Source organism: Atractosteus spatula, chromosome 14, assembly GCF_055471065.1.
Source record: "Atractosteus spatula isolate fAtrSpa1 chromosome 14, fAtrSpa1.hap1, whole genome shotgun sequence".
In the NCBI taxonomy this organism is placed as follows: domain Eukaryota; kingdom Metazoa; phylum Chordata; class Actinopteri; order Semionotiformes; family Lepisosteidae; genus Atractosteus; species Atractosteus spatula.
Window position 1 is genome coordinate 33572372 of NC_142719.1, and position 26819 is coordinate 33599190.

General features: G+C 34.2%; 1 protein-coding gene across 1 annotated transcript in view; it reads left to right on the plus strand.

Annotated features, from left to right (window-relative positions):
• The first annotated feature begins 209 nt into the window (after positions 1-209).
• The window catches only part of LOC148821136 (teneurin-2-like), a 158326-nt gene continuing 131716 nt past the window's right edge, over positions 210-26819 (plus strand). The window contains 2 exon segments of the mRNA XM_088933428.1: positions 210-588; positions 25732-25969. Coding sequence (XP_088789554.1) covers positions 210-588; positions 25732-25969 — 617 coding nt within the window.

The window sequence follows — 26819 nt, forward strand, 5'->3', positions numbered from 1 at the left end:
AAAAATGCAGTCCTGCCACACCGGATTTAAAAAAAAAATAATGCCATGTAGGTTTATAACATATACAGTTATTTAAACCTTCAAATTATATTAAAAAAACATCTCTTTACTGTTATTTGTTTGTTCTACTGGGCAGTAGAAATTCAAATTCATTAAAAATAATCTTTAAAAATGAATAGCTCAATACATCCAAGTTCAAAGCTGTAAAAATGGTTCTTGAAACTAGTAGGCATGTGCATCTCTCTCTAAATAAAACAGTTTTTCGAAATAGAGTTATATTACAATTTACTTTGTTTCTGAAATTGTCTACACTCGCTCCATGTCATCCATTGGTAACCTTTGACCCCTCTATCCATTCCTCAGGTCGCCCCATTCCACCCACTCCTGCATCAAGCCTCCTTCCTCCTGCCCCTGCTCCTCCCACTGGCTCCCATCACCCTTCACCTGGTGGCGTTAGAGATTGTCAGATGCCGTTGCTAGAAAGCAACGCTTCCCACCCCATCCTGGAGTCCAACCCTGACGACGAGTACTCCCCTAACACATACCTGCTGAGAACGTGTGCTGGTCAGCCACAGCCCCCCAATCCTGGTAAGAAAACAAGAACTCTCCAGTACTTTTCATGTCGGGATATCTGATTTTAAGGCAAAGTTCGTAGCTATGGGCTGGTGTCTATTAAAGTATCTCAGCAACTGACTGAGTGTGATGCTTGGTAGAACCAGAGTACAGAGCAGCCATTTCTATATCTGTATCTACAGTGTGTACTGTATCTGTCTAAGTGTTTATCTGTCTGTCATTCAACCATCCATCTTTCCATCCTTCCAGTGCAGCTACTCACTGAGGTGCAAGAGTCTTATATTTTTCATTGTTTTACTCTTTTGGTTCAGATTTTCCTTGGTTCAAATTTTCCTGAAAGCAATTCCATAGTGATGTTTTAGATTTTTTATGATACAAGTGTATCCTCTTAGATCTTTATTTTGTATTACAAAAAGTGGCCTTTTATGTTTTTGGATGTGTAGAGAGGAACAATGATATTAGTGATGATTAAACTTGTAAATGATTGACAAATGTGATAGATTAACTGCTGCTACACTATATAGACTATGCAGCTCTACGGCAGATGAACAGTATGTAGTTTATCTTGGTTTCTTCTCACTCGAACAACGTTGTACTATTAATCATCAAAGGTGTTTTAACAACTTCTGGGGGCATTGAGTATATGTATGCTCTTAACATATAGCATAACTGTTGATTATTTTGCACAGCAGTGTATATAGTTAAAATATTTGTTTTTTACTGAAGAAAACAGTAGGCAATTCCACTTATATTGGAAATCAAGGTCCACATTGATTTTATTTTAATACTTCCTTTCAGAAAAAAAATAACCTGTTCTGGGAAAAAAGAAAAAATGCCATTATTGTATAAATATATTCTAAAACATAATTTATTTTGTAAGATTATCGGTAGGTTTTTTTCCCAAGTAAAAAAAAAATACATAAGAACAAACTTAAGTATTTAACAAAACCTGAAAGAGACCTGAAATTAACTTTTTAAAATTCAGGCTTTTACATTTTTTACATGCCGAACAATTTCCACTAATGACTGCTTGCAGTAAACTGCTTTGTTAGTCTCCACTTAATTTTAACCGAAAGGCACAACATGTCTTGATTGGATAGCCGTAGTTAGCTGAGGATTATTTAGGCCTAACAACAAGTGTGTTTCTGAATAAAAACCCTTTGAAGATTTCAAGTGACTTTTTTTCGGAATAATTTTCGGTGATGTGTGTTTTTTTTTTTTAATGATGAATGCCACCATTATCGTGTATTTCAAATGGGAACATTGCATTTGTCCTTGAATAGTAATTGACAAATGATCAGCTCTCTGAAGATTAATTAATACCTTGAGAAAGTACTTTTTAAAAGCAGTAATGTTACATTAAGTGTATTTGAAAAATGAATCATGGATAATAGCCCGTGCCTGGAAAAGTTTAATATATTTTCTCTTCATGAAAATTCTGAAATTATTCTGTTACAAATAAAGTTGCAAGAGATTCAAATACATTTAGAACAAATGAGTAGAAAGTGGTACTCACTGTCATTTACCTATTGTGTGAGTAAGGGATATTTCCTCATTCAGGAATGAGACAGCACTGCTGTTTTGCAATATTTTGCAAAAAAATACATCTTTTTCATAGATATTCCCATTTCAGTTTAACTGTAAATGTTGCTTTTCACTCAAACCTCTTTGTTCTTCTCTGAACACACCAGCTTTGTTCTGGTTGGAGTATCCGTAGCGAAGCCTAAACTTTAAATATACCTCAAAGTCATCCAAACAGAAAGAGAGCCCTGTCTTCCAGATCCTTCTGTTTTTTATATTTTCCACTAAATTGCCCTAGCTCAAAGCCTTCTTTATAGGCAGAAGCATAATAATTTCTCTCTGTCTTTATGAAAATCCCTTGAATGTCTTTGAGGCAATGTGGTCTTGGGAAGATGGAGCACACAGGTTTGTTGCATTAATTCAGATCAGAAGTAAAGGTGGCCTTCTTCCATGGAATAATATTACTGTATGTCTCAAAAACGAGCCTCCTCAGAATTATACTGCTCAGCCCAATTTGGTCCAGCTTTTACTTAAAATATATGTGATAAAGTGGCTTTACTTAAATGATTATAGACAAAATGGGCAACAATTTCAAATGTTGTATTTTTGTACATAAGATAAACAATAGCAGAACAATGCATTTTTTATGTGAAGCACAGTTACATAGATTCTTCTAACAAATTAATTAGTACAATTTATCATTTTAGAGAACTGACAATTTATTAATGTATTAATTGATTTTATTTTATCTTAAATATTATTGGCTTTAATATTCTAGCCATGCAGATATGAATTGATATCAGTACAACAGCACTCAATTAATTCAGTCAATCTTCATCATGTATTTTGAAAAAAAGGAAAAAAGTAGTCTCCTGACTTCATTTCATGATCTTTCATGGATGTGTTACTGTACTATACTGAAAGAGATCACCTATGATACACTGTTGTACTTTGATTGCTATGGTGAGATTAAAGAAATATAAGGAAACCTAAACCAGCTTTAAACAGACAGTTTCTATGTGTGTGTTAGATACATTTGATTGTGTTATCTAATGAATGTTACAGTATTCTGGGTAGAATTTTGCACACCTTACCCTTTCTTGTGTGTGGTGTATTTAACAAAAGGAAAACTATGAAATGCAATGCATTGTTAATGCTGCAAAGGCCTTTAATCTGCTATAAATCTTTATTAAAGCTCATCAAGGCTTTAAGTTCGAGAGCAATGTGATTATAGCCCTCTTAAAATGACATTACATCATTGGAGTAATTGGTTTACCATTTGGTAAAGCAACATCAATCATAACTAGAGTAACCACGCAGTAAATGAATTCAACCTTTCCAGTGCAGAGACTGACACTGTAATTGCTCAAAAAACAACCTTGAAATGAAATTGGAAATTGCAGTGTCTCTCAATGTGATGTTAACCTAATGGATTTATTTTTATACCCAATACATGATTTGCATTGCTTGATGAATCTTGAATAACAATGTTGTATACACTCATAACTTTTTTCAATTTTTTTTTTCATTTCTCATTTACCACTAACGGTAAGACATGGATCTTATTTTCTTTCCTGCAAGGCTAGTAAACCTATCAAGGACTAATTTTAAGTGCTCCTTTGCTGTGTATTGAATTTGGCAAGTGAACATTTTGTAATGAGGCTATCACAGTGGTGGTAGGAAAGAAAGTTTGCAACAGAGAAGAAGTTCCACTCATAGCTGTGCTCACTACCCTATTTTTTCAGTGAATGAAAATGCAGAATCACTGGGCTGTAATGATGAGATCTTTTTCAAAGCTGAGCTGCATGCACAATGTTGCCATGCATACATTCGTTTAACTGAACCAATATTACTGATAAGCAGATTGAAATGGTCTAGACCAGTTAAAACCTTTTAGAAGATCATCATCACCATCACCACCATCATCATCCCGGAAGAAATTTAAAATAAAAATAATAAGCAGAGGATATTACACTCATTTGTGAATAATGTAGCATGTGTGGTGTCTGTGACAGAAATGTTTAATACAGTGCTATTGTATACAGTGTAATGTGTTCATTTTTTTGTTCTTCTAGAAAAAAATGTGCATGAGTTTGCAGTAGATATATTGATTTTTTTCTTCCTTTTGGAAGATAACACTTTATAAACCTACCAGCACACAACTGTATTATACCCTTTCAGTTTATTTACTTTCCTGATGTTCTGAAGGATAAGATGATGGACCTTTTTATGTTTTTATATTTGGTGTCATGTTCTCTCTATGTGCTGCATGAAAAGTCACTTATGGGTGACAAGAAGACTGAGTCTTTCTAATGGGTGCAGAAACCAATAGTCTCACACAAAATTAAACTTAATGAAAAATCCCCAAGAACCTGGAATGTGAATATATATTTTTGAGCTATTTTGGGGGTCTTATTTGTATGGTTTGCTTGCTAACTGGCTGCTGTATTTTAAAGAAACGAGAACAGCGAGAGTCATTGAAAATACTGTTGATATGTCACTCTGCAAAGATTTATTTTTCATAACAACAGACAGCCATGGAGTATTTCCCCATGCATACCTTCAGTGAACATGCAGTGCCATTCACAGTCTGTTGAAACTGCATTTCAATCTGTTCCGTTTGATTAAATTTCCCTTCAGAAGTGGTAGTATTTGGCTCCCCAGGTTTTTTTTGGTGACCTTTTCCCTCTACCTGGGGTTTTTATTTCTTTAGGGCTTTTCTTTCCACACTAAATTCACTATCCAACTCCATATGTCATACAGTGGTTTTCTTTTAGGTGATACCTTTTATCTCAGCTTAACATCCTTTAACACTTTCCATACTGGGATTAGTCACAAGATAAAAGTGGCAGAAATGGCTTTCCCAAGTGAGCAAGGCTAATTCTGTAATATTGGTTAAATTTCTTGCTGAACCTTTACCTCTGGGAACCTTTCCTGACAGTTTCTGTGAGAAACTGATTTAAATGTTGATGCTCTAGCAGAATGTTTAGGCTCTGCTAGAATAAAAAACAATGGCTAAAAAGTATTTAAAGGATTCCCATACATTTATTGATTGTCTTTTACCAGTTTACCATAGCTATTAAATGTACAGATTATCCTCATCAGTTTCTTCTTAACATGCATTTGCTTTTAAATTCTTGAAAGAGTAGTAAATGGGATGAAAAATGCTTTTGTAGTGTATCCAGCATTGACTAACAAGGGAAGTTTTAGCCTTAGATTATTAGAAGAATAAAAACCTAATGTTTGCATAATACAAGAAAGCACAGTTCTGCTTAAACTGTTAATACCTCTATGGCTTCTAATCCCTAGAATTTCATAAAGTGATGCAAAATGTAACGTACCCCACCACATGTATCTCCACAGTATGTGCTATAGCCATCTCTATCCAACTATGTCATCTAGTCCTATTGTCTATTATGAGATTATAGGAATGTCTTGGCTTGACTTTATCAGTCTTCTCACTCTGCTTAAATATTCTTAGAGACTCCTCAACCTATCCATTCAGTTAACGCTGGCTGTAAGGAGTTTCAGCAGGACATGCAATATTGGAATTGTTTACTTTCCTTTTCCAGAACAGCAGTTTGGGATAATTCTAGAATATGTATGTATATTTCTAAGGACTTCTAAGCTTCTGTATGATGATTTTACATTTAAGCTTTCAGTTTTACACTACATTTTACTTTTCCATTCTAGCACTAACTAGCTGAAGAATGGCACAAATAACACTGCAAGATGATACACCAGAGAGTATCATGAAGCTAAACCACCGATGTATTTTTGCTTTTTTTTCCTGTCACTGCCACATACACAAACCTAGCATTTATAGACAGCATATGCCAAGCTGGACACTTTGCTACTGATTAATTTATAGGAAGGTAATTTTTAAGGCAAATGTTAGAATTAGCTTAAAATGTGTGGCAATGCAAAATTGATGGCTGTTGCTGTAAAATTAATGATAGCTTGGGATGTTGCAAATCCCCAAAAGGTACTGTATTTCTAGTTGTATGCATTTTCCTCAATAACCTTGCTCTGCGTAATCCAGAGACTTTGGGATCTCTGTTTTGTGAACACTCCACCATCTTATAGATATGACAATAAAGACAGCAGTACAGGTGCAGAAAATATTTTGAAACACATTATAGGTAGAATCAGTTTGAACAAAACATAGGCATTGGAAAAATAATAACATTTTGTCTGGAAGTTCTAATTGAAATAATTTATTTTTTTTCAAGTATCATTCAAGACTCTTTTTTGGTGATTTGGAATTCCCCATCTTGTTAATTATTTTGTCTCCAAGGTATAATTGTTAGCAAGAAGTAATACTCTATGACCTGCAAATCCTGTTAAGACACATCACATTTTTTTTAATATAAAATGAAATTATTGCATGTTTGTGAATTGGAGAAATGGAAAAGCCAAGCGTAACAATCAGGACTGCAGTGAAAGAAGATACACAGAAATGCATATTGAGTTCTTTGCCTTTTTTTCCTCTTATTTAAATTTCACCAAGGTCTATCCTTTCCCTTTTTTCAGCAGAGATGTCACAAAGAAAAATAATTGCAACACACTGAATAAATACAGAAGCCATTTTTTTTCATATTGCAAATATTTTGAAGCGTAATTATCATGAAAGGCAATTCAACTGGAGGGGCAAAGCACAAACACATTAGTCATTGTGAACTTGTTTCCCTCTCATGTAAAAGCCTGATGGAATTGGCTAAATTATACTTCCTGGAAGCAGAATTTCCTACACTGCAAAATAGAATAATTGTCCAAACTGTGTTAGAACCATTTCAGTACCTGTGAACTGAATGTTGCTATCATTGTACCCAAACACCATTTTATAATTGAACAAGCTATTTGTTTTCACTTTGTTTTTTTATTAACTTAATATTAACTTTAAATTAATTAAAGGATATTTACCACCAAGCAAGAATCAATTCTGTGCTGTATTACCAAAGATGGAGAGACAGTAGGACTTAATGAATCCAGCTGAAAAAAAATACAACTGAATTGTTAAATCAAATATAAATCTAAAAAAATATATTTAAGTACTGTCCCCCAAACCCCCCCCCCCCTCCCCGGACCCATACAATGCAGACATATTTCATATTTAAACAATAACTCTGGCTTTGTGATTGAAGGCTTGTTAAAATATTCCATTTCATTAATGCGCAAAATGGCCAGAAAGATTCAGTGGTGAGCATTGCATTGTAAGATATGTCTGCACATGAATAAAGAAAGACACCTTTGGGGATAGATACATTTTGGATATTTTATGATAGAGCTTTTTAGATAGATTGAAGTGATAAAAACCAGGGAAAAGCAGTAAACAGGGCGTATTGTATGTTTTAGAGTAAAACTGAACACCACTTCAGGGCAGTGAGGTTCTCAGCCTGCAGCAAACAGTGGGAGGCTTGTCTTTTTATAGAATTCAGAATGTGGGCTGCTGAACTTGAATACCCTCAACATCAAGGCTGATATGATGCATGTATTGACTACTGTCTGAAAGAATGCTTTCTACTGTGAAAATGACCTATGGAATAGCTACTAAACCAGTTTTTGCCTATGTTCTTTTTGACACACTGGCACCATCTAACATTCCCAATCATACCCACCGCATGTGTCATCGCCTATTTAGTTGCCTGAAGTGCTGCTGTGTCTTATTGACATTTCTCATTACAATCTCTATTCTATGCTTTAAACAAAATAGGACTATATTATTCACGATGTAAACGCAGACTCTTTTAAACAGAGCAAGTAATTGTCTAGATTGCTGACAAGGTGTTTGCTACTTTGTGAAATAGCTATTAAGTCTTTGTAGTGATTTTCAGCTCTTTCTTTATCACTAATAGATGCCAGTGTTGGTATTCTTGATTGTAATACTTAATTTCTTCACGTGTTCTCTCATTTTTTACATCATTGTTCTTTTTTCTTTCAGTTTGTAATGGATTTGACATTCCGATTATGCATGGTCTGTTATGTAATATTATGACATATCATACTTTCATGCTATTTGCTGTGAGGTTTCTGCATGTTATAAAATATGGTTTAAAAAAAGACATAATCTTTTATACATTTATTATGCATATTGACTGGATATGTTCATGCTGTAACTGTGAAATTACATTTAAAGTGAAATCGTGAGCAGTGCTTGATCAGTAGTTTGTGTATATTTGGCCCTGAAAAATGTTCCAAAATATGTAACAAATAACTGAAATGTACAAGTCTATACATTAGCTAAGCAAATGCAGCATCTGGATGAAGCCTGCTCATAAGAGCTCAGCACTCAAGTGCCATGTCTATACATTATTTATATTGGTTCTACTATTTTTATCTCTTTATACATTTCGGTGCATTTACCCTCATGGAAATGAAAAGAATGATGCTCTGAATATTTTATTGACTTTCTATGTAAGAAAGATTTTGTGTAATAAGAAAGAAAGATTTGTCTGTGTTAAAATACTAAATATTATATTTACAAAATCGGATTTTAATAATTCACAATCCTGTATTTTGTATTTATGTAATTAAAACTAAATTTAAAGAATCCTCTTACAGTATGTTTTCAAATGAACAGTTATGTACTTTTTAAATTATAATTGACTTAATTAGAGAAGATAACTAGTTTTAGAGGAAATTATGTGTCCTGAATATTTAAAGGCTTCCACCATTTGCTTTTCCCCAAATCCAAGACATTTTACCTTCACTTAAGTTTAGTATCTTTTAACACCCTCCCATTAAAAAAGTAAAGGAAGATAATTAAGGACTTGTCAAAATTGCCTTATTTTGTCTTATTAATACTAGAGTTTGACTATGTGTAGACATAAATCAAGACATTTTAAATGTCCAAATACACAAACTGAATGAGAGCAGGTTATTAATCTCACTTAGTTTTGTTAGAAGTCAAAAGAGGAGCCACTTTCTTACACATTGTGTTGAGTTGGAAAGCTACCCAGCCATGTTGTTAATGATATTCTGGCATCTTACAAAAAATGGCTGGATAAGATCATTAGATCAAATAGCTACTAGAAACCAAGTAGTCTAGATGGGCCAAATAGTTGAATTTCCTTTAATTGTCTTATGTTCTACATAGATATATGCTGGTCTAACCAAATGGACACTTTTACTTTATGAAATGTTGAATACTGCATGCTATGTTTAAAAAAATAGTAAAAAACACATTGGCATATGTTTTCTAATAGAGCTTAACCCAGTTTAGGAGTTTGAATGTTATAACCGGTTCATTTCTTGTATAATTTTATTGGTTTTTAGTGTTTATCAGTAGACTTTTAATTTTTTGACTCCCATACCATTACAGTGTTACGTCTTTGTCTTTTACAGTACAGTACATTCAAGTACCAGTTATTTTGACTATTCAACTATTTTCTATTCAGCTCAGTTCGATGTCCATTTTGTAGGAAAAGTTGTATTACCAAGTAGCTAACTAGTTTTACTCTAACAATCTTGGATCATTTCTCAACAGCCCTTGCCTTTATTCGGAAGACAACTCAATGTGAGTATGCTTATCCCTGTTAACTGTAGTTGGTTTAGATTCGACTCTCAGAAATCAATCCCTTACAGAGTGGTGAAGATGTGTGGTGTGTTTGTGCAGTACAGTGCCTGTTTTTCCTCCATCTGTGACAGTGGTTTGGCCCTCTTTGTAAATTGTATATATATTTATTCTAGTGTAATACTGAAGGTGTGTCATAGTGAAAAATGTGGAGTGAAGTGTATGGTATTTGTGGCCTAGGCATTCCAGGGTCACACGTGCTGGGTTACAATACAGATGAGGACAAAATGAAAAATAAATCTATGAAAAAAACAGGGGTGGTTCTGTTTGGTTTCTTTTTGTTCATGAGCAAACGTTTGACAGAGATTTGCACTTCTATATTTTTTTTCGCACAAAGTAATATGCTTGTTTAAATATGGAAGAATTAGATTCCCAAAATCACAGAACAGTTCGATAGAATATTACGCTAGTAGTTGAATCTGTTAAGTTATTTTCATGTGAACTAGATGATGAGAGTATCCTTACTGACTTAATTGACTGCCAGGAGCAAGCATTATATTAAAGGTATCAAAGATGCAAATTGACATCTGCTATGTGTCCTGCTAACAAACCATACTGAAGGTATTAATGCAATGTACTGTTAAAAAGATATAAAGACCACTGGGTATTACATTTTCTTACCAAAAAACCCTGTAAGGATTATAATAACGATTTCTTCTGTGTGCCAGGAGTAAGATGCTCCCGGCCTGTTGAAGAAGCAAAGTTTACTGATGGTTTCAATAGACAAATGAACTTGCTTTCCCTCCGGGAAATATAAACTTGCTGGGCTGGAAATAAGGACTGCCTCTGTGAGGAAGCTGAGTGGAAGAATGTGGCAAACACACGCCTGAAAATCGTATTTTGGCTCCACAATTGAAAATGATTGTGAAATGCTGCCATTTAAGATCTCCTGGGATCCACCCCACACACACAACACAGCCTCTTAGCCCATTTTCTGTAGCGATCAGTGTTCGGTACCATATGCCCTATCAGTTTGCAGTTCACTGATCAAGTTTCTGCCATGCACCACCATAAGCTTTTATTCACAATAAAATGGGTTCAATTGCTGTTTTCTAATTACCCTATTTCATTTATTTTTAAGCAGACTGAGTCCTACTAAAATCACAATTTCTATTACCTCCTACTGTCTTGGGGCTGCTCCCATTACATTTAGATTGTATCTTTTATCATTCCAAATTGACATTTATGCTTTTACTTCTATTGTTTCCCAAGGTTCTCACAGCTAGCATTGGACAATTTATTTTAATTTATGTCATTCCTCTTATCTCCCCCGATGCTGAGGTGCAGTAATCTCAGAATGGTACTCGCCCACAAAACAAGTTGTTGGGAGCTGTCATGTGGCGTTTCATTCTATACCAAATTGTCTCGAAACTGTAATTGCTTTCTGTACCTTTTTTTTTACTGGAAGGGGGTGATGCTTTGGTGGATGAACAGTTCAAAAATATTTGTCAGATATAAAGCAATTACTGAAGGTTTTGAGTAAAGATTCTCATTTGGATGGAGGAAAAGAATGTCTCCTTTTTCTAAAGATACTACTAATACCAGCCAGGGAAGCTATATGGAGATCACACTGAAACCTTGATACACCACAGGGTGCAGATTGTTTTCTGTGAATTATTTTTTTTCTAATGGTCCATACATCCCTTTTGGGATGAAAAGGGATTTGTAGATTCACAGGGAGTAATACGAACAGCTGCTACTGAACTCAGAAGCTTTCACGTAATTTTGTGTTTTACCATTTGAATATTAGTTTCACAAAAGGTTAAAAGACAATTGCCACATTCCTTCCTTTAGCATTCCAGAAAGCTGCTTATTCATCTTAATTGTTGTGACAACCCATAACCTGTTCTGGAAGCATAAAACACAATACAGGACTGTACCCTGGACAGGATTACAGTCTATCAGGCACATACTGTTCACATACTGTATGAGCACTTATACAGTAACACATACAGACAAGTGCAACAAATTAGAGGTCCCACTTACCCAGCATGTCTTTGGATGTTCAGAGGAAACAGAGTGTCTGGGAAAAACATGCAAACTCCACAAAATGGGCACCCCAATCTACAATCAATCCTAAAACCAGAGCTGTGAGACAGCAGCATTAATAGCCATACTGTACCACCACGTCAGCCTGGATTTCACATTTCCTGACTAAATTAACCATATAAAACCTTTGAAAGATCTCAAAAATGTAAGTAAACTTTAAGTTCATTACATTAGTTTGCACTTCTAAGTTAAACAAAAAAACCCAAATATACTTATAAGCTTCAACCTTGAAACATCATTCAAAAAGAACCAAACGTTGTCATCTGATAATGTGACTACAGACCGAATAGCAGGCTTATTCAGAATAGCAGGCTGCAATACATTTTAAAATGACACTTCATATTTGAATCCCTTTTACCTTCTTATACACATTGAATCATATCCTCTGTGGGTTAAAAAGGTGCTTAGTACAGATCTTCACGGCTTAAATGCTCAAAAGACAAGTTAGTTTAATTCTCCATAGTAGACAAGCGAAAAATAAACTTATCGCATTTGTTAATAGTTGTGTTTCGGTATGAAACTGTTAGTCTTTAAACTTTAAACATTTGCTGCCCAAAGTTACGTTGATTTAAGATTAACAATATGCAAAACATACCAGGTTTTGAGCTTTGCATAAGTATCTAATTTAAGATACCTGCTCTAAGAGACATCAGTGTTTAAAACAAACCTAGATATGATCAGCAAGTGAAGTAATTCAGATCATGGTCTAATTTCATTAAAATGCTAGACAGTGCTGAGTAGATTCCTGCTTGAAAAATTCTGGGGTTTTCAAAGCATATGGGATTTTTTGGAGGGATGTGCTAAACCTGTCACATCACAGAGATGGCAAGGGGAATATAGTTCTAATTTCAGCAACTACATGACTAAATAAATGTTTTAATTGGGGATATTCACAACACATGAAACAGATAACTGATTCTGTTGCATCATTCAAGCACAAAGTGTTGTTTTAAAAAACAACCAAATATGTCTGTACTATTTGCTAGTTAAAAAATACCATACAAACAGATACAGTATGTTAATCTTGTTCAAATCTAATGTTCATATCTAAAAAAAGAATGTCACACATTGTACAGTATGTACAATACAATGTACAGTATTCACTTTTTCCAATAATGTCCAATAAATGAATTACTTTACAAATGTTGTATGCACATTTTAAAATAGAATATTTTAATTAAAACTTAAATTATGAAACCAAACTCTTTTCATGGGTGAAAGAAGTTAAAAGTGAGAACAAAATGCAAAGAAAACTCAAAAACTACAAATACTGTATATTGATTGAAGTTTTCACCCCTTTTGCTTAAATGTGCTAAAAGTTAGTTTGACAAACCACACAGTTTGTTCAATGGCTGTGTAAAATAATAGTGGTTGACATGGTTTCAGAATAAATTCATCTGCCACTTTAAGGTCATTCATTCAGGTGGTGAATTTCAAGCAAAGTTATGAAGACAAAGGAGATTTGAAAACAACTTAAGATTAAAGTTGTAGAATGGTATAATATGAGTTGAGGGGCTTAAGAAGAAGAAAATGAAGTTCCTTACATGGCTTAGTCAAAGTCCTGATTCTGATTAGTGCATTAGTGGAAAGGCTTGACTATGCATAGATTGAACAATCCCCAACTGACTTGACAAAGCAGGAGCTGGACAGTTGCACTGTAATGGTCAATGGCTTCAGGTCTCAGCACAAATCCAGTATTTGGGAATCATTTTTGATCCCCTCTTATCTTTTGAGACCCATGTGAAAAATGTGATTGAGACCTCTTTTTTTCATCTTAGAAATATTGCCCACATTAGGTAATTTCTAGCAATGTCCAATGCTAAGTGTTCAATTCATGCTTTATAACATCAAGGCTTGATTTCTGGTCTATGGGTTCCCAAATACTCTCCTCAGTAAGTTGCAATACTGTATGTCCAAAACTCTGCAGCTAGGCTTCTAACTCACACTAGACCTGGCATCTAATTATCCTGTTCTTAAATATCTTAATTGTTTGCCTATAAAGTCAGCTGTTCTATATACAGTAAGATCTTTTTACTGGCTTATAAGGCTGTGAATAATCTGGCTCCATCATATGTTTCAGAACTCCTTCTTGTATACACTCCTTCTAGTAGGCGCCACTCATTTAAGGTTGATCCTTTGCTTATTATACCTACTGTAGGACCAAACGTCAGACTCTTGGCGACTATGCTTTTTCTGTCACTGGTCAGTATTTACAGAATGCCCTTCCTGCGACTCTTTGAGGCAGATTCCTTGACCATTTTTAAAACTAAACTTTTTCTTGTTTTATTTTATCATTATGTACAGTACATGATGATATGGTTTGGAAAGGCACTTTATAAAGACAAGCTATTATAATTATTATTAGAGCTTGAGAAGGTTTGCAGAGAAGATTGGGTTAAACTGCACCATCCAGATGTGCGAAGTTGGTAGAGACTTATCCAAAAAGACCTATGGCTGTAATTGCTTCTACCAAGTATTGTCTCATGAATTGTCTCATGAAGGGACATGAATAGTTTGGACGATCAACATGTATTTGTAGTTCATTTTTCTTTGCAGTTTTTTCTTAAATTTTACTTCTTTTACCTATAAAGGCATTTACAGTAGTTTAAGCTTTCGTGTTTGATTAAAATCACACACTTTTGTTTGTGGATCATTGATAATTAGCAACAAAATGGGGACCCATTGGAATTACCAATGAAGAGATAACATATCTTATTTACACTCCTGAGCAAATGTTAACTAAATACTAATAGAATTTCTAAATTCGTTTGGGATGGGGTTAAAAATGAACTGTATAGAGGATGACCACCTGAAACTAAAGTGAAATACTCTGCAAAGTGTAGTAGTAATAGTATCACCTTTAAAGCTCCCCCCAAAAAAGCTTCTAATTTTACAAATGTACCAATGAAATTGCTGTAACACAAGTGTTAGTTCTAAAAATATACTAAATAAATATGTTATTTGTATTTTAAACTGTTTATGAATCTTACCTTATTCTTTTTTATTGTTTCCATAAATTAGTACTAAGCTCAATGATTTATTGTGTTCACATACAGTGCTTTTAAAACATAACATCAGCACAGTGTCAGCATGACAACACCATCATTACTTTGTCAGAAAGGCTTCATAATTTAAGGCTTAAGACTGAATTGTATGGACCAAAATGTCATAAAGCATACTATTACTTAACTAGCCACTTATTGCAGACTGGAATTTTGGATTTCATTGATTTTCAAATGGTTTATACTATTAAACAATGTTCAACATTATTGAAACCAACCTGAACTCACAATAATAAAAATGCATATTACAGATCTGTAGGTTGTGTGAAGATGTGTCACTAGTCTCAAGTTGCCACTCTTTGTTAAATAAGTACATTGTTCCTTCTCATGGAGTGTCCTCTATTGCAAGAAGGCTTGTAGGCAGTGTGAACCTGTTTATTTTTGGACACACATTTCTGCTGTGCATACAAAGCAGTTGTAGTGTACCTTTTCAGAGGCAAAATGTCCAGCCAGCTGTTAAATAGGCATATTTGCATACTCAGCCAAATACCAGCATCGATTTGATGTTATTGTGGTTTATCCAGTATGTTTTCACTCTTCCTAAAGCACAGTATGTTAACAAAGAAAACAGGCAAATGTCTCATTTTTCAAATCGAAAGTACAGTAATACTACAGAGGTTTTGTATTTTTTTAGAGTATGCCACACTTCTTATTTTATTTAATAGTAGGGACAATGCTAATAAAAATAACAAGGCTGCCTAGTAAATTATTATTGGTATAAGAATCAGAGATTATGACATACAGTAAGTAGAATTTCACATCTTTTATTTCCGCAGGAAAGGAGTTAGTGATGGAATCTGAACTCAGTAGTGAAGTATTATGCCCTGTGAAGAAAGAGTTCGCTAAACCTTGCAGAGCACAAATGGATGGTTTTTAGGGAATTAATTTAATACTATTCAAAAACTGTTTTACTGGATTCAGATTATTTGCACTCTTTATGTGAAATAATGAAAAATGCATAGCATTACACTTTGTTATACTTGTTCGTATTGTTGTATTAGTACTAATTCATTATGAAATTATCAAAAACACTTTTGTTCATACTTATATACTGTATGTAAATATATATCATGTGCGGTTAAATTAATTGCTGTTTGTTGGTTTTTGTACATTTGATATATACTGTATACATTAATATTTGGTGCGCTAGTTTATAAGAATGCTTTTAAGATATCCCTTTTAGATTTGGTAAAACTAGTTTTTTCTGAATTAGTTATTTAAATTTCTAATTTTTCTGAATCAGGCAGACTCATTTTTACTTTCTTTTCAAAGTCTGTGTTTTAATCATGACAGACTTAATACGCAATAAATGGAATATATAAATTGGAGACTTTTTTTTTGCTATTCTGAGGTAGTTGCCCTGGATATGTGCATAAATAATAGGAAGTATTCAAATTAAAATGCTGGCGTGGAGAATAATAGGTATTCATCAGTTCAGCTGCAGTAATAAGAAACACTGCACAGACATCTGCTAAAGATGCAGCTTCAGCTGAGAATCATGAAGAAAATGGAAAAAAAAACAGAAAACACAGCCTCTGCTGTGACACAAGTGGCACTTCAGTGTTTCGCAGTTTCTGTGAAGCAAGCCCTTTAGTGGTTTGAATATTAATTGATGTTTTTGCATAAGGTAGATAACCAAGAAGTTCTCAAGGACTCCTTGTTTTCTTTATTTATTCTTGATTTATGGTTTAAATAAATCAAGAAAAACTGAGTCCGCACCTCAGTTAATGTGAGGTGCAGACTGCAGGGTAGGAGTTGCTGTGCTATGGGCAGTGATGAAAATTAGAGATTTTGATCTCATTGTAAAATAAAGCCATAAGTCCACAGTGTATTGCTATTGACTGACCCATAACTTTGGAGCTTTACTTGGTTTTGGTTTTAGATTTTCAAGCTTGTTTATCTTACCTTTTAATACGTGGTATTCTCAATGTACTAAATGTTGTTTCAACCAATGCTTAGCTAAGTCAGTGCATTACGTGACCTTAATAAACACATTGTTGGTTATTGTGCAGCTCTGTCTGTCTTGACCAGAAACCTATGTGTTGCACTAGTTTGGCCAACGATATGTGTTTGGAGTGGATTGGAAAATACTGCTGGCTGAAAAGACTGCTTTTTCTTGCTGAAAAGAGTAGAATTGTCTGTGTTTTAAAATGGCTAGAGGTTTTCAAGAATCTGCTCTCAATTGCCCCTATGTGGTTAAACAAAACATTGGATTGATTGGATTGATTACTTGGGGTTGTGTATGATGCATCTATTAATAACTGCAGTGGTTATCTTAAATCAGTGCTTAAATATCAATGGTGCACAAAGGTGTGGGGGTGGAAAGACTATAGGGAGAGTCTGCATTTCCACTAGAAGCAAAGTGTGCGTGATTAGAATCTGAGGCAGATCTTTTATCTTTTTGAAATAATGAGCAATTTCATAAGTTCATGATTACGGATGTGACTTGAAGATTGCAATCTCCCTTAAAAATTTAAGCACTTAAAAACTTAAATCCAGATTTCTCTTTAAAAAAATCTGACACAAGTATAAGAGACTTGCTGACCATTGGTTCATATACAGTAGCACCTAAAAGCATTTAATGTTTCCTTTCTAATTTATGGTTATGACCAGAAAGTTAGCTTGTGATCAGTCATCTACTTTGTGAAAATGCAGTTTTGAGCGTATTGATCTTGATAACATTCTTATATCATTAGTAGCATATCGCTGAATCTACTCTGTAGTTCACACTGTGTAACCTCAAATAGTCTGTAACCCCAAGTAAAATATGCAGTATTTTTAAGCAACAATCCTTTGTTCTTACTTTCTTCAGTCCCTCCTGTGGATGTGGATCTTGTAATATAATGATAGTCTTTAAAGGTATTAAGACCATATAGAAATAAAAATAATAGGAAAACAAGTACAAATTGCTTGCACTGAATTACTTACTCAATGCTAAATATATGACATGTATAAAATCTCATTCACTTGGTGAATAAACAGAGACTATTTGGCCTCTTTAATTTCAAATAAATATGAGTACATTCATTTCAGACATACTGAAAAAAAAAACGTTGTTTTATTTAACACTACTGCTACAGTTGTTAGATTTTGTATTAGTTTTCAACACATAATTAAGACTGGGAATCTGAATTATTGTTTCATTATATTGTCCGTCTTAAATTAAACTTTTGTTTTCTCCACATGTGAGCTTTCTCTCATTAATAGTTGTCTCTGTTTATATTTTCATAACCTCTTGAATTAACATTAAGTATGAAATTGGCATCCTGGACAAGAGCTGTTCAATTTCAACTATGAATTAGAACCACAATTATAACTTTACAATTCAAAATAAACTATAAAAAAGAATCCACTAAATTATCTTAAAATGTGATACAGTTACTGAGTTGAAGTAAAAAAAACACATACTGTATATATATTTAGTTAATGAGGGCTATTCCTTGTCTTCTTTGCATAGTATATACTGAAAACAAAAGCTTCTGTCTCAAAAACATACTGCTATTAGAAATGCACTGTTAATATCACATCACAAATGGATATTTTTTTACTCTTAAACTACAATAGAAAACTAATTAACAACAACAAATAGGAACAAAATGAACCCTTAAGTCATTGGCAGCAGAAACAATCTTAAACAATAGGCATTGTTCCAAATTAGCAGCTCATCCGGGATAGTCGACAGTTAGCTTGGATGCCAATTGGAATGTATGTGGTAGTGTAAATTAAGTAAATGAGGCTAAAATTAAAGTGATAAATCAGGTCTTGACACCAGTTTGTCTAGCAAGCATACCTATAAAAGCTGAATAATAAAACATCACCTTCACCCTGATTAGGAAATGTCAGGTGTGGTCACGTGGCCTTTTTGGTCCTGTTATTTTCAGAGCAGATAAAAAGGCAACAACTTAGAAGACACAAAAGCATATTTATTTACAAGACTAGTGAACTGAACACAAATGTAATAAATACAAAAAGAGTGTGTACCTAGGCCCATTCTTCTACAGAAACAGGACTTAGCTACCCATGTCTTTCAGTGATAGATACCAACAGAGCACAACATGAGACACAAATTCACCTGTACTACCACTTACTATACGAAAAGGCCTACAGAAAATCTGCTCCATGATGATGAAATAAGTGATGCTCAGTGGCTACACATTTAACCTTGTAGGTATCCTTAATACCACTGGGACACATAATAGTATTGTGAGAGATTATGGAATGTACCTTGATTACTATTATTATTTTTGGTATACACATGAGCAAAACTGGTCCATGACGTGTAGCTTCTCTGTATCTGTTTTTTTATTTCAATTTAAAAAAAGAACTGGTTGTACCAAGACATAATTCAGTGATGCTGTTTATTTGTATTTTGTAAATGCAGCAGTCTTATAAACACCATAGAGTTTTATTTGAAGGTTACAAGCAGATGGTGGAAAAACCTTATGTTTTTACAAATCCACAATAGTATGCCATACAGTATGCCTGTTTTAGGAATTAAACGGTGTTAAGTGTATGCCAGACTGTGAAAAGCAAATTTTTGCCTTTTTTTTGCTTCTGACAATCTCTGTAACAGCTGTCAATATAACATATTTTCATATAAGTTCAAACCTATAATAATACTTTTGTAAAACATTTAAGGTTTTTAGTCCTGAGGTATACATGACATATGCTTTTTATCACTTCACTTGGAAATTCATGAGAGGCTATATAAATAGAGAAAAAAAAACAATTACCTTGACAGAAAAGATTTTACTCTGACCTAGATGACTTTGCTGAAAGCTTTATACATATACTGTATTTTCAGCAGATTTGCCAAGATCTATCTGCAAACCAAATTCACTGGCCTACAGAGTAACCTACTGTACATGCAATGGTAAAACTTCAGATTAGGAATTCATGTCAGAGAAAGATTAATTGCATGTTCATTAGCTGAAATTATAGAAATTCTTTATTACCTTTAATATGGAATTTAATGTGAATATTTTATTTAGCATATTTTTAAAGTCATTTGCAACCAGCTGCACTAAGTTACACATATAAATCCATCTTGTTGTGCTGATGCCATAATGTATTAAGCAACCTGGGTGTGGATTCATGGAAAACTTATTTTTCTTTACCAAGATTATCATACTGGAATCTTTGAAAGCATCAAAATGAATTAGCACAACATCACAATGTAGGTGTGACCAGTAAACTTGATTGCCATACCATAAATTTAATCCATTTGATCCCTTGCCATTTCAGATGTTCAATACTGCCATAGTTTGAACTCATTCACTGCCTTTGTGTTCCTGTTGGCTTATTGTGTATTGTGTACAACAGGCACAGTACAGTAGATTAGATGGATTGACCATCAGAAACATAATGAATAGGCCAGCACTGATCTCTTTTCAGCAGGAAAGAATAAAAACCTCTGTTTATCACCATATCTATTGTGAAGATATGCTTCTTTACACTGCTATCTAGGAAAATCCTGTTTCTCACACTGCTCTGGATGAATCAAATACATTACATTTGCCAGTGCTGCAATTGATTCAGTAACAATGGCACCATTATAAGCTTAACTTTGGAAATTGAAATCAAAGAACAATTGTTGCAGCTTTTTATATATACTGTATATACACAATATGTTTGAAATCAATGGTGGATTCTTCATATCAAGACAGAAAAACAATTGGAAACAATATACCTTGCTTATCAAGAGGACAATACCTACTGTATGTGTCGTCAGTATTTTGGAAGTTAGAGCACTGTCACTTACTGGCCAGCAATTTCTAATATTGTATGTACGTTTTTGCACTACCATTTCCACTTTATTGAAATTCCTGGTTGCAACTATCCATGCATCAGTAGTTCAACTGTGAGGAGGCAGCTAAACAGTCATTATTTGCAGGTCGGGTAGCCACCCAGGGACCAAAGCATTACAATGTTCATAGATAAAACAGAAGGAGGTGATGTGAGCATCATCATAGGTGGAATTATCAACAGTGGTGCCAAGTCCTCTTTAGACATGAATCAACATTACCAGTAGTGTATGTACTGTAGACCAACCTATTCGACATCAGTGAGAGTTGTGAAGACATAAAATACTATACCAATTGTTATGTACAACAAACTAATCAATAAGAATATCCAAGGGTGATGAGCTGGGCAGGAATGTCTAATCACTGTAGATTAGCGCTTGTAATAATTGACGATAACCTGAATGAGATCCATTTTTCAAGTACTGAGACTCACCTGCTGCTCTTACTGTGGGCTCAGCTTGACAGCATTCCAGTAGGACAGTGTGCGTTGTCATGTTTTTTTGTCAATGTGGATAATGAAACAATGACTTTCCTATGAGATGAGAATGTGACATTTCTTATTGATATTTTAGAGTATGTATAATGTCAGTATGTACAGTATACAGTATGTATGTGCATGTACTGTATTAACTTAAAATCTTTAGTAATTAGCAAGCATTCGGTTCTGAAGAATTGGAGACAAACATGTGCAATGAGGACAATTGGTCAAATTCAAACTATAATTCCGTTCAAAATTTCTTCAGGTTTTTACCTGTATAGTACTGTATATCGAGCCTAATTTCCTTTACTAAATAATAATTCTGTTGTAATAGTTATCATTTGTCATGGTAACTCTCAATCAGAAGATATGATTATTTCAGAAGTGATCATATGATATGCTTTACCCAAAAAAATATTCACCTGTCAGTATGGACAAATTTACATTAATTTACATTCTGTAATAAAGTTATACCTGTACATAAATGCTATAGGAAAATCTAATTCTTTCATTGGTGTAATCTTCTGAGTTTCTTAATGTATTATAACATTTATCAGTAATATAATAATCTTTGAAATGTTTTATGTTATTGACTGTTTTTATGGCATTATGTAAGTTATAATTTTATAATGCTTCATTAACCTTGCATTAATCACAGTGCAGCCTACATATTATTGTTATTGCATTGTGTTTCTTTAATTTATTCCTTAAAATGGCCTTAAACTGTCCAATTCCATTTCAAGAAAATAAATATAGCCAGAAAAATATTTTTAAAAGAAATAAATGCATTATAGTTTTTTAGCCATTTTATTCTGTGCTTCATAGCACCTTCCATATTATAACTTTACCTTTATTTGTTTTGGATAAACTTTAATAAATTTGAAGGAACAGGGAAGAAACTCAGGTAGGCCCTGTGTTAAAAAAAGATTATAAAATTAGTATCTTCCAATGTGTATCTTCTTCTTGCTGATACATTGACCCTGTCTCTGCATATACCTTTCTCTTTCAGATAAATCCATTACTTTTTCAAATAGCCAGGCGCAAATACCCATTTAGTTTTCAAAGTGCAGTGGAAAGTGCAATGAAAACTTTCATTTTATTTGATAGCATTGTGTGAAACTGGAACATTCAATGTATCAGTTTCACAAATGCTATCAAAATACTCTAATCCCTTTGAAAGAGCTTTCTTTGTCATCTCATCTTTAAAACTGTGGCAGTCTTGCATTGCTAAGGAACATGAACATTCAGTACTTTAATCTACTGTACTTTATTTTAACATTTTTAGTGCATTTGTTCATTTTTTCAAGAAAAGTAATCAACTGAACACTTAAGTATGGCATTAACACACAGGCAACAAAATTGAATGGTGTGGAGTGAATAAACTGATTACATTTACCTGGATTATTGAAGCCTATTTTTTGCTTGAATTTGTCACAGAGCTTTTTATCACTGTTTCACAAGTGTTTGTTTTTTAGATTTCTATGTACAATATTCCTGTCAATTCCATGATGTTTCAGTAAAACTTACGAAACCTTTATATAAATTACCTTTACATAATTTGTCAAGTCTTGTTCATTTGGTTGCTACCATTCAAGAGGTTCACGGATCCAGTTTGTTGAAAGACGTCAAGGTGTCAGCTGCAGCAACATGGCTGAATAGGTTGTTCCAGAAACCCACAACCCTTTGTGTAAAAAAAAGTGCTTTCTGTTTTGAAGTTACCACTTGTGTCCTTTAGTTTTCTTTGTCTTTGAATTATAAAAGAAGAAACAGGAAGGCCTCTTCAGGTAGACTGAGGTGTGGTTTGTTATCCTCATTAATATTTGTTTTCATGGGCTACTTTACATAACTCATGAATTATTAGTATCCTTATTGCACTTTGTTTATTAAATTAAAATAAAAACTATTAATAAAAGGAATGCATGGGTGACCTCATATTCAGCCCATTTTGTGGCATAGGTTTTGGAAAAAGGTCACCTCTGTGTAATTCAGTTTAAAAACCCCCTAAGTTTTTAAATGTCAATTCACACAAAGCACCTGGGGCTATAGTTGTTGGACCTCCATTCACACACCCAGGCAACAAAGGAAAAATGAGAGGAGTTTTTGTAACAAATTGGATTTGTTGGCTGCACATGATGAATGTGGATGACCTCATCAAATGAAAGCTTCGGCACCCTGCACAGATGGCAACCACAGTGGTCTATGAAAGCAGGAGACGACTTTGAGAACCAGCATCGGAGACCGAATTCAGCTGGATGTGTATAAACATCACAAGTTGCGGAAAGAAATTTATAAATTGATAAATTCCATTCTTCCTCATCTTTAAGATATTGAACTGAACTATACAGTGGGAGTGCTGACCTTAAGCAAGTTGTTTATTCAATCATCAGTTAACGAAACCAGCTATAAGTAGTTTTCCTGTTCCTGTATTTGGTCACATGGTTTATTTTGCAACATTAGATCTCATTACAAAACACTGTGCCTTGAATAATGATGCCACTTTAAGTTTCTGCTTCTTTTAGACTTTCTGCACTGTTCTGCATTAACTGACCTTAGAACCAGAATCACTGGGCTTGGAAATACCTGAGCACAGGAAGTGAGAAATCCATGATACATTTTTCTCAAAAGTTTAGAAAGGTTATTGAAGCTTTAAAGTTTCTCTTAACTATCAACTCCAAAAAATAAGTGTTTATTGAAACGGGGGGTATGCTTGATAAGCACTATGTTATCTATTAATAATACAGCAAAAATGTTTTGATGAACTAATGTAGCTGTAGATCTTAAAACAAAGTTAAAATCTGTACTGTATATGCAAAAACACTTTTATCAACAATTAATAAAGCTAAATAATGTTTAACTGCTATTTCATGGACATGGTATGATAAAAGTTGTTACTCTATGACACTAATGTATTTAATAAAATACATTAGAGGTACTGTAGGTATACTAAGTTTTTCTGTGTCCAGCAAGAGAAATGATATAAATAGTAGGGCATTTAAAATGTGTACAAACCCCTCAATGAACCAAAGATACAGATTTCATCTGCACTTAATTTGCTTGATAAGGCACCATTTAAGGAACTGAACATAAACCCAGGTGAAGATGTATTTTGATAAAAGAGCATTCTGTGAAAAAAAAACTTTAGTTTGTTCTGCAATGTGGACAGGAAAGGGTCCTTTAGTACAGGCTGCTGGTTTCTCTCTCTTTTTTCTGTTTTTAGGAACATTAATACTTTGAAATAAGGGCACACTCTATACCCTTGGCTTTTCTGATTCTTATGATTCAATTACCATTTCCAATTAAAGTTGTCAAATAGTGTCTTTCTATGCGTTCCTTTATACCCAGGTGAACTGTGATTTTTTTCCAGTGTGTTTTATTCTTTGTGACAGCTTCTGTCAAGATGCATTGAAACCTTGTGAAATAATACACACAAGGGCAAGATGTTTTCATCTTCAGCTTAAAAGATGGGGAAGGAAGGAAAGACAGAAAAAAAGAGGCCATACGTTTGTTGCAAAAACTGAAGAAATAAATGTGATCCTTCTGTTTCCTGTAGGACTGTTTGTTCTTTAAAATATCCAACCAAGGTTTATCTTCTATCATGTAACATTTTCTGACATTTTGACTGCTGAAATCAGGTTTCCTCTTGCAGGCATCCAAGCATGGATCTGCAGAATGTGAATCACGGATCAGCAGTTAAACTGAATATTAAGTGTGGAAGCAGGCTTAGGAGGAGAGTGCATATTTTGGTCAGGCCTTGCCAGCTGTAACCTTGGCAAGCCTAGACAATCCACTCCAAGTATGATCTTCATTTAATTTTTATTTTTAAAGAGATACTATCACTTCTTTCAAGACATGACATGACGCGATCCCTGGATCAGTTAGATATTAAAAACCGAAATAGCATTTTTTGCCAAAACTAAAACTAGATTGGCCTCCTCCTTGTTTGCATACTTCCTCATGTGCTAAACAGATGTGAAAAGGAGTGAAAAAGCCAGACTTCCAACAGTGGTTGCAAATAGTCCATTTGGGTATGTGCTGAAGTACTACTGAAATGAAAAAAGCATGAAATCAAGGAACACATCAAGAGGTGCTTTGAAAATGTTTAAATTGAGATTACATGCTTGTTTTTTTCAAGTCGGCATGATTTATCTTTCATCTCTTTTCAAGTATTGTCAGTCCTGCAGACTCTCATCAGCTTTCTTTACAGGCAGTGTGGTTCAATCTATTTGATATCTAGGATCATTCAGAGTAATAATACCATTATTTTGTCAAACTGTGACCAAATTTACAGTCAGTATAGTCATAGTTATTTATTAGTGTAGCCATCCAAAACAAAATGCAGAACATTATTAAAGACAGGCTTAAAACTTTTTCAAATAGATAGGTTTGGCCTACTGTATATCTGAAGCAATTCAGTTATGTGCCCCTTTGTTTTGGAAATTCTGGAAAGCATTTTTTATGATTGTTCTACTGAAATACACTTCCTAATTTTATGGCCACTAAAATATTTTGCTTTGGTGATTTCTGTTATCACTTTGCTTTGATGATTACAGTATGCTTATTCATTCATTCAAGCACTGAGCTGCTGAGCAAGTTTCTCAAAAGCATAGGAATGTTTGTGGACAAATGTGGACAAACTATATATGCAATTATATATTTTTTTTCTTTTGCCAGGTCCTCCTAACCATCACAGCCAGTCAACACTAAGACCCCCACTGCCTCCACCTCACAACCACCAGACGCTGTCCCATCATCACTCCTCTGCCAACTCGCTGAACCGAAACTCGCTGACCAACCGACGGAACCAGATCCATGCTCCAGCATCTGCTCCTAATGATGTGCCCACCACCCCAGAGTCTGTGCAGCTGCAGGACAGCTGGGTGCTCAACAGCAATGTGCCCCTGGAGACCAGGTACACGTTTTACCATTATTATGAAGTTACAAATTATCAGTCATCCATATTAATAGTACTAGCAATTAATATTTCTGTTTAATGTTAAGATTGATGTTTTCCAGTAGTAAATTTTGAAATTGGTATAGTATGTTTTGATAACTAACATTTCTGCACTCAATGTTTTAAGTGGCCTTCATTAAATCCTCCAGATTTTCCTACCTTTATTGGTTATTTTACAGTACGTATTCATTCTGTCGGTTTTTCTCAACCTCCCCAAAACATTTTGAAACTAGGTATGATCGTTTCTTATCTGCTCTTCAACTTCCAGCTTATATTTGCTCTACTGATCATTAAATAGGCAGTGCTTGAAAAGCTCAAGATGTAAGCAGAAGCCTAAGGTTTGATAATTGCTTTCGATGATGGCTAGATTCTTGACTTCATCACTTGCAGCCATAGTCATATTCTTTTGGACTCTCAGGACTGGGATGAGACATGTTTGTCTAATGTGGACCTGATTTAAATCAATTCAGTATGTACTACAATATAATAACATTTTGCACTAGGTGCTAAACTTTTACTTTGTTGTTCGGTTTTTGGCAGTTGTGTCCTGCTTAGTTTACATTGGGTTGATTTTGGATTTTCATTACAGCTTCCAGGTGTGATAGATTTTCTTTACTGTAGCACTCGGTGGTGACATCTGTACAAGCCCACATTCTCATCCACTCCAGTGCTTTAACTGATTAATAAAACGTTTGTCATTATGCTGAAGGAAATCAGTGCTTTGCTTTTTCAATGCTGTACTTAGCTACAATGCTGGTCCTCCAGTTGAAGATATGAAGGTCTTTTTTCAGTGATGGGAAATGTATGG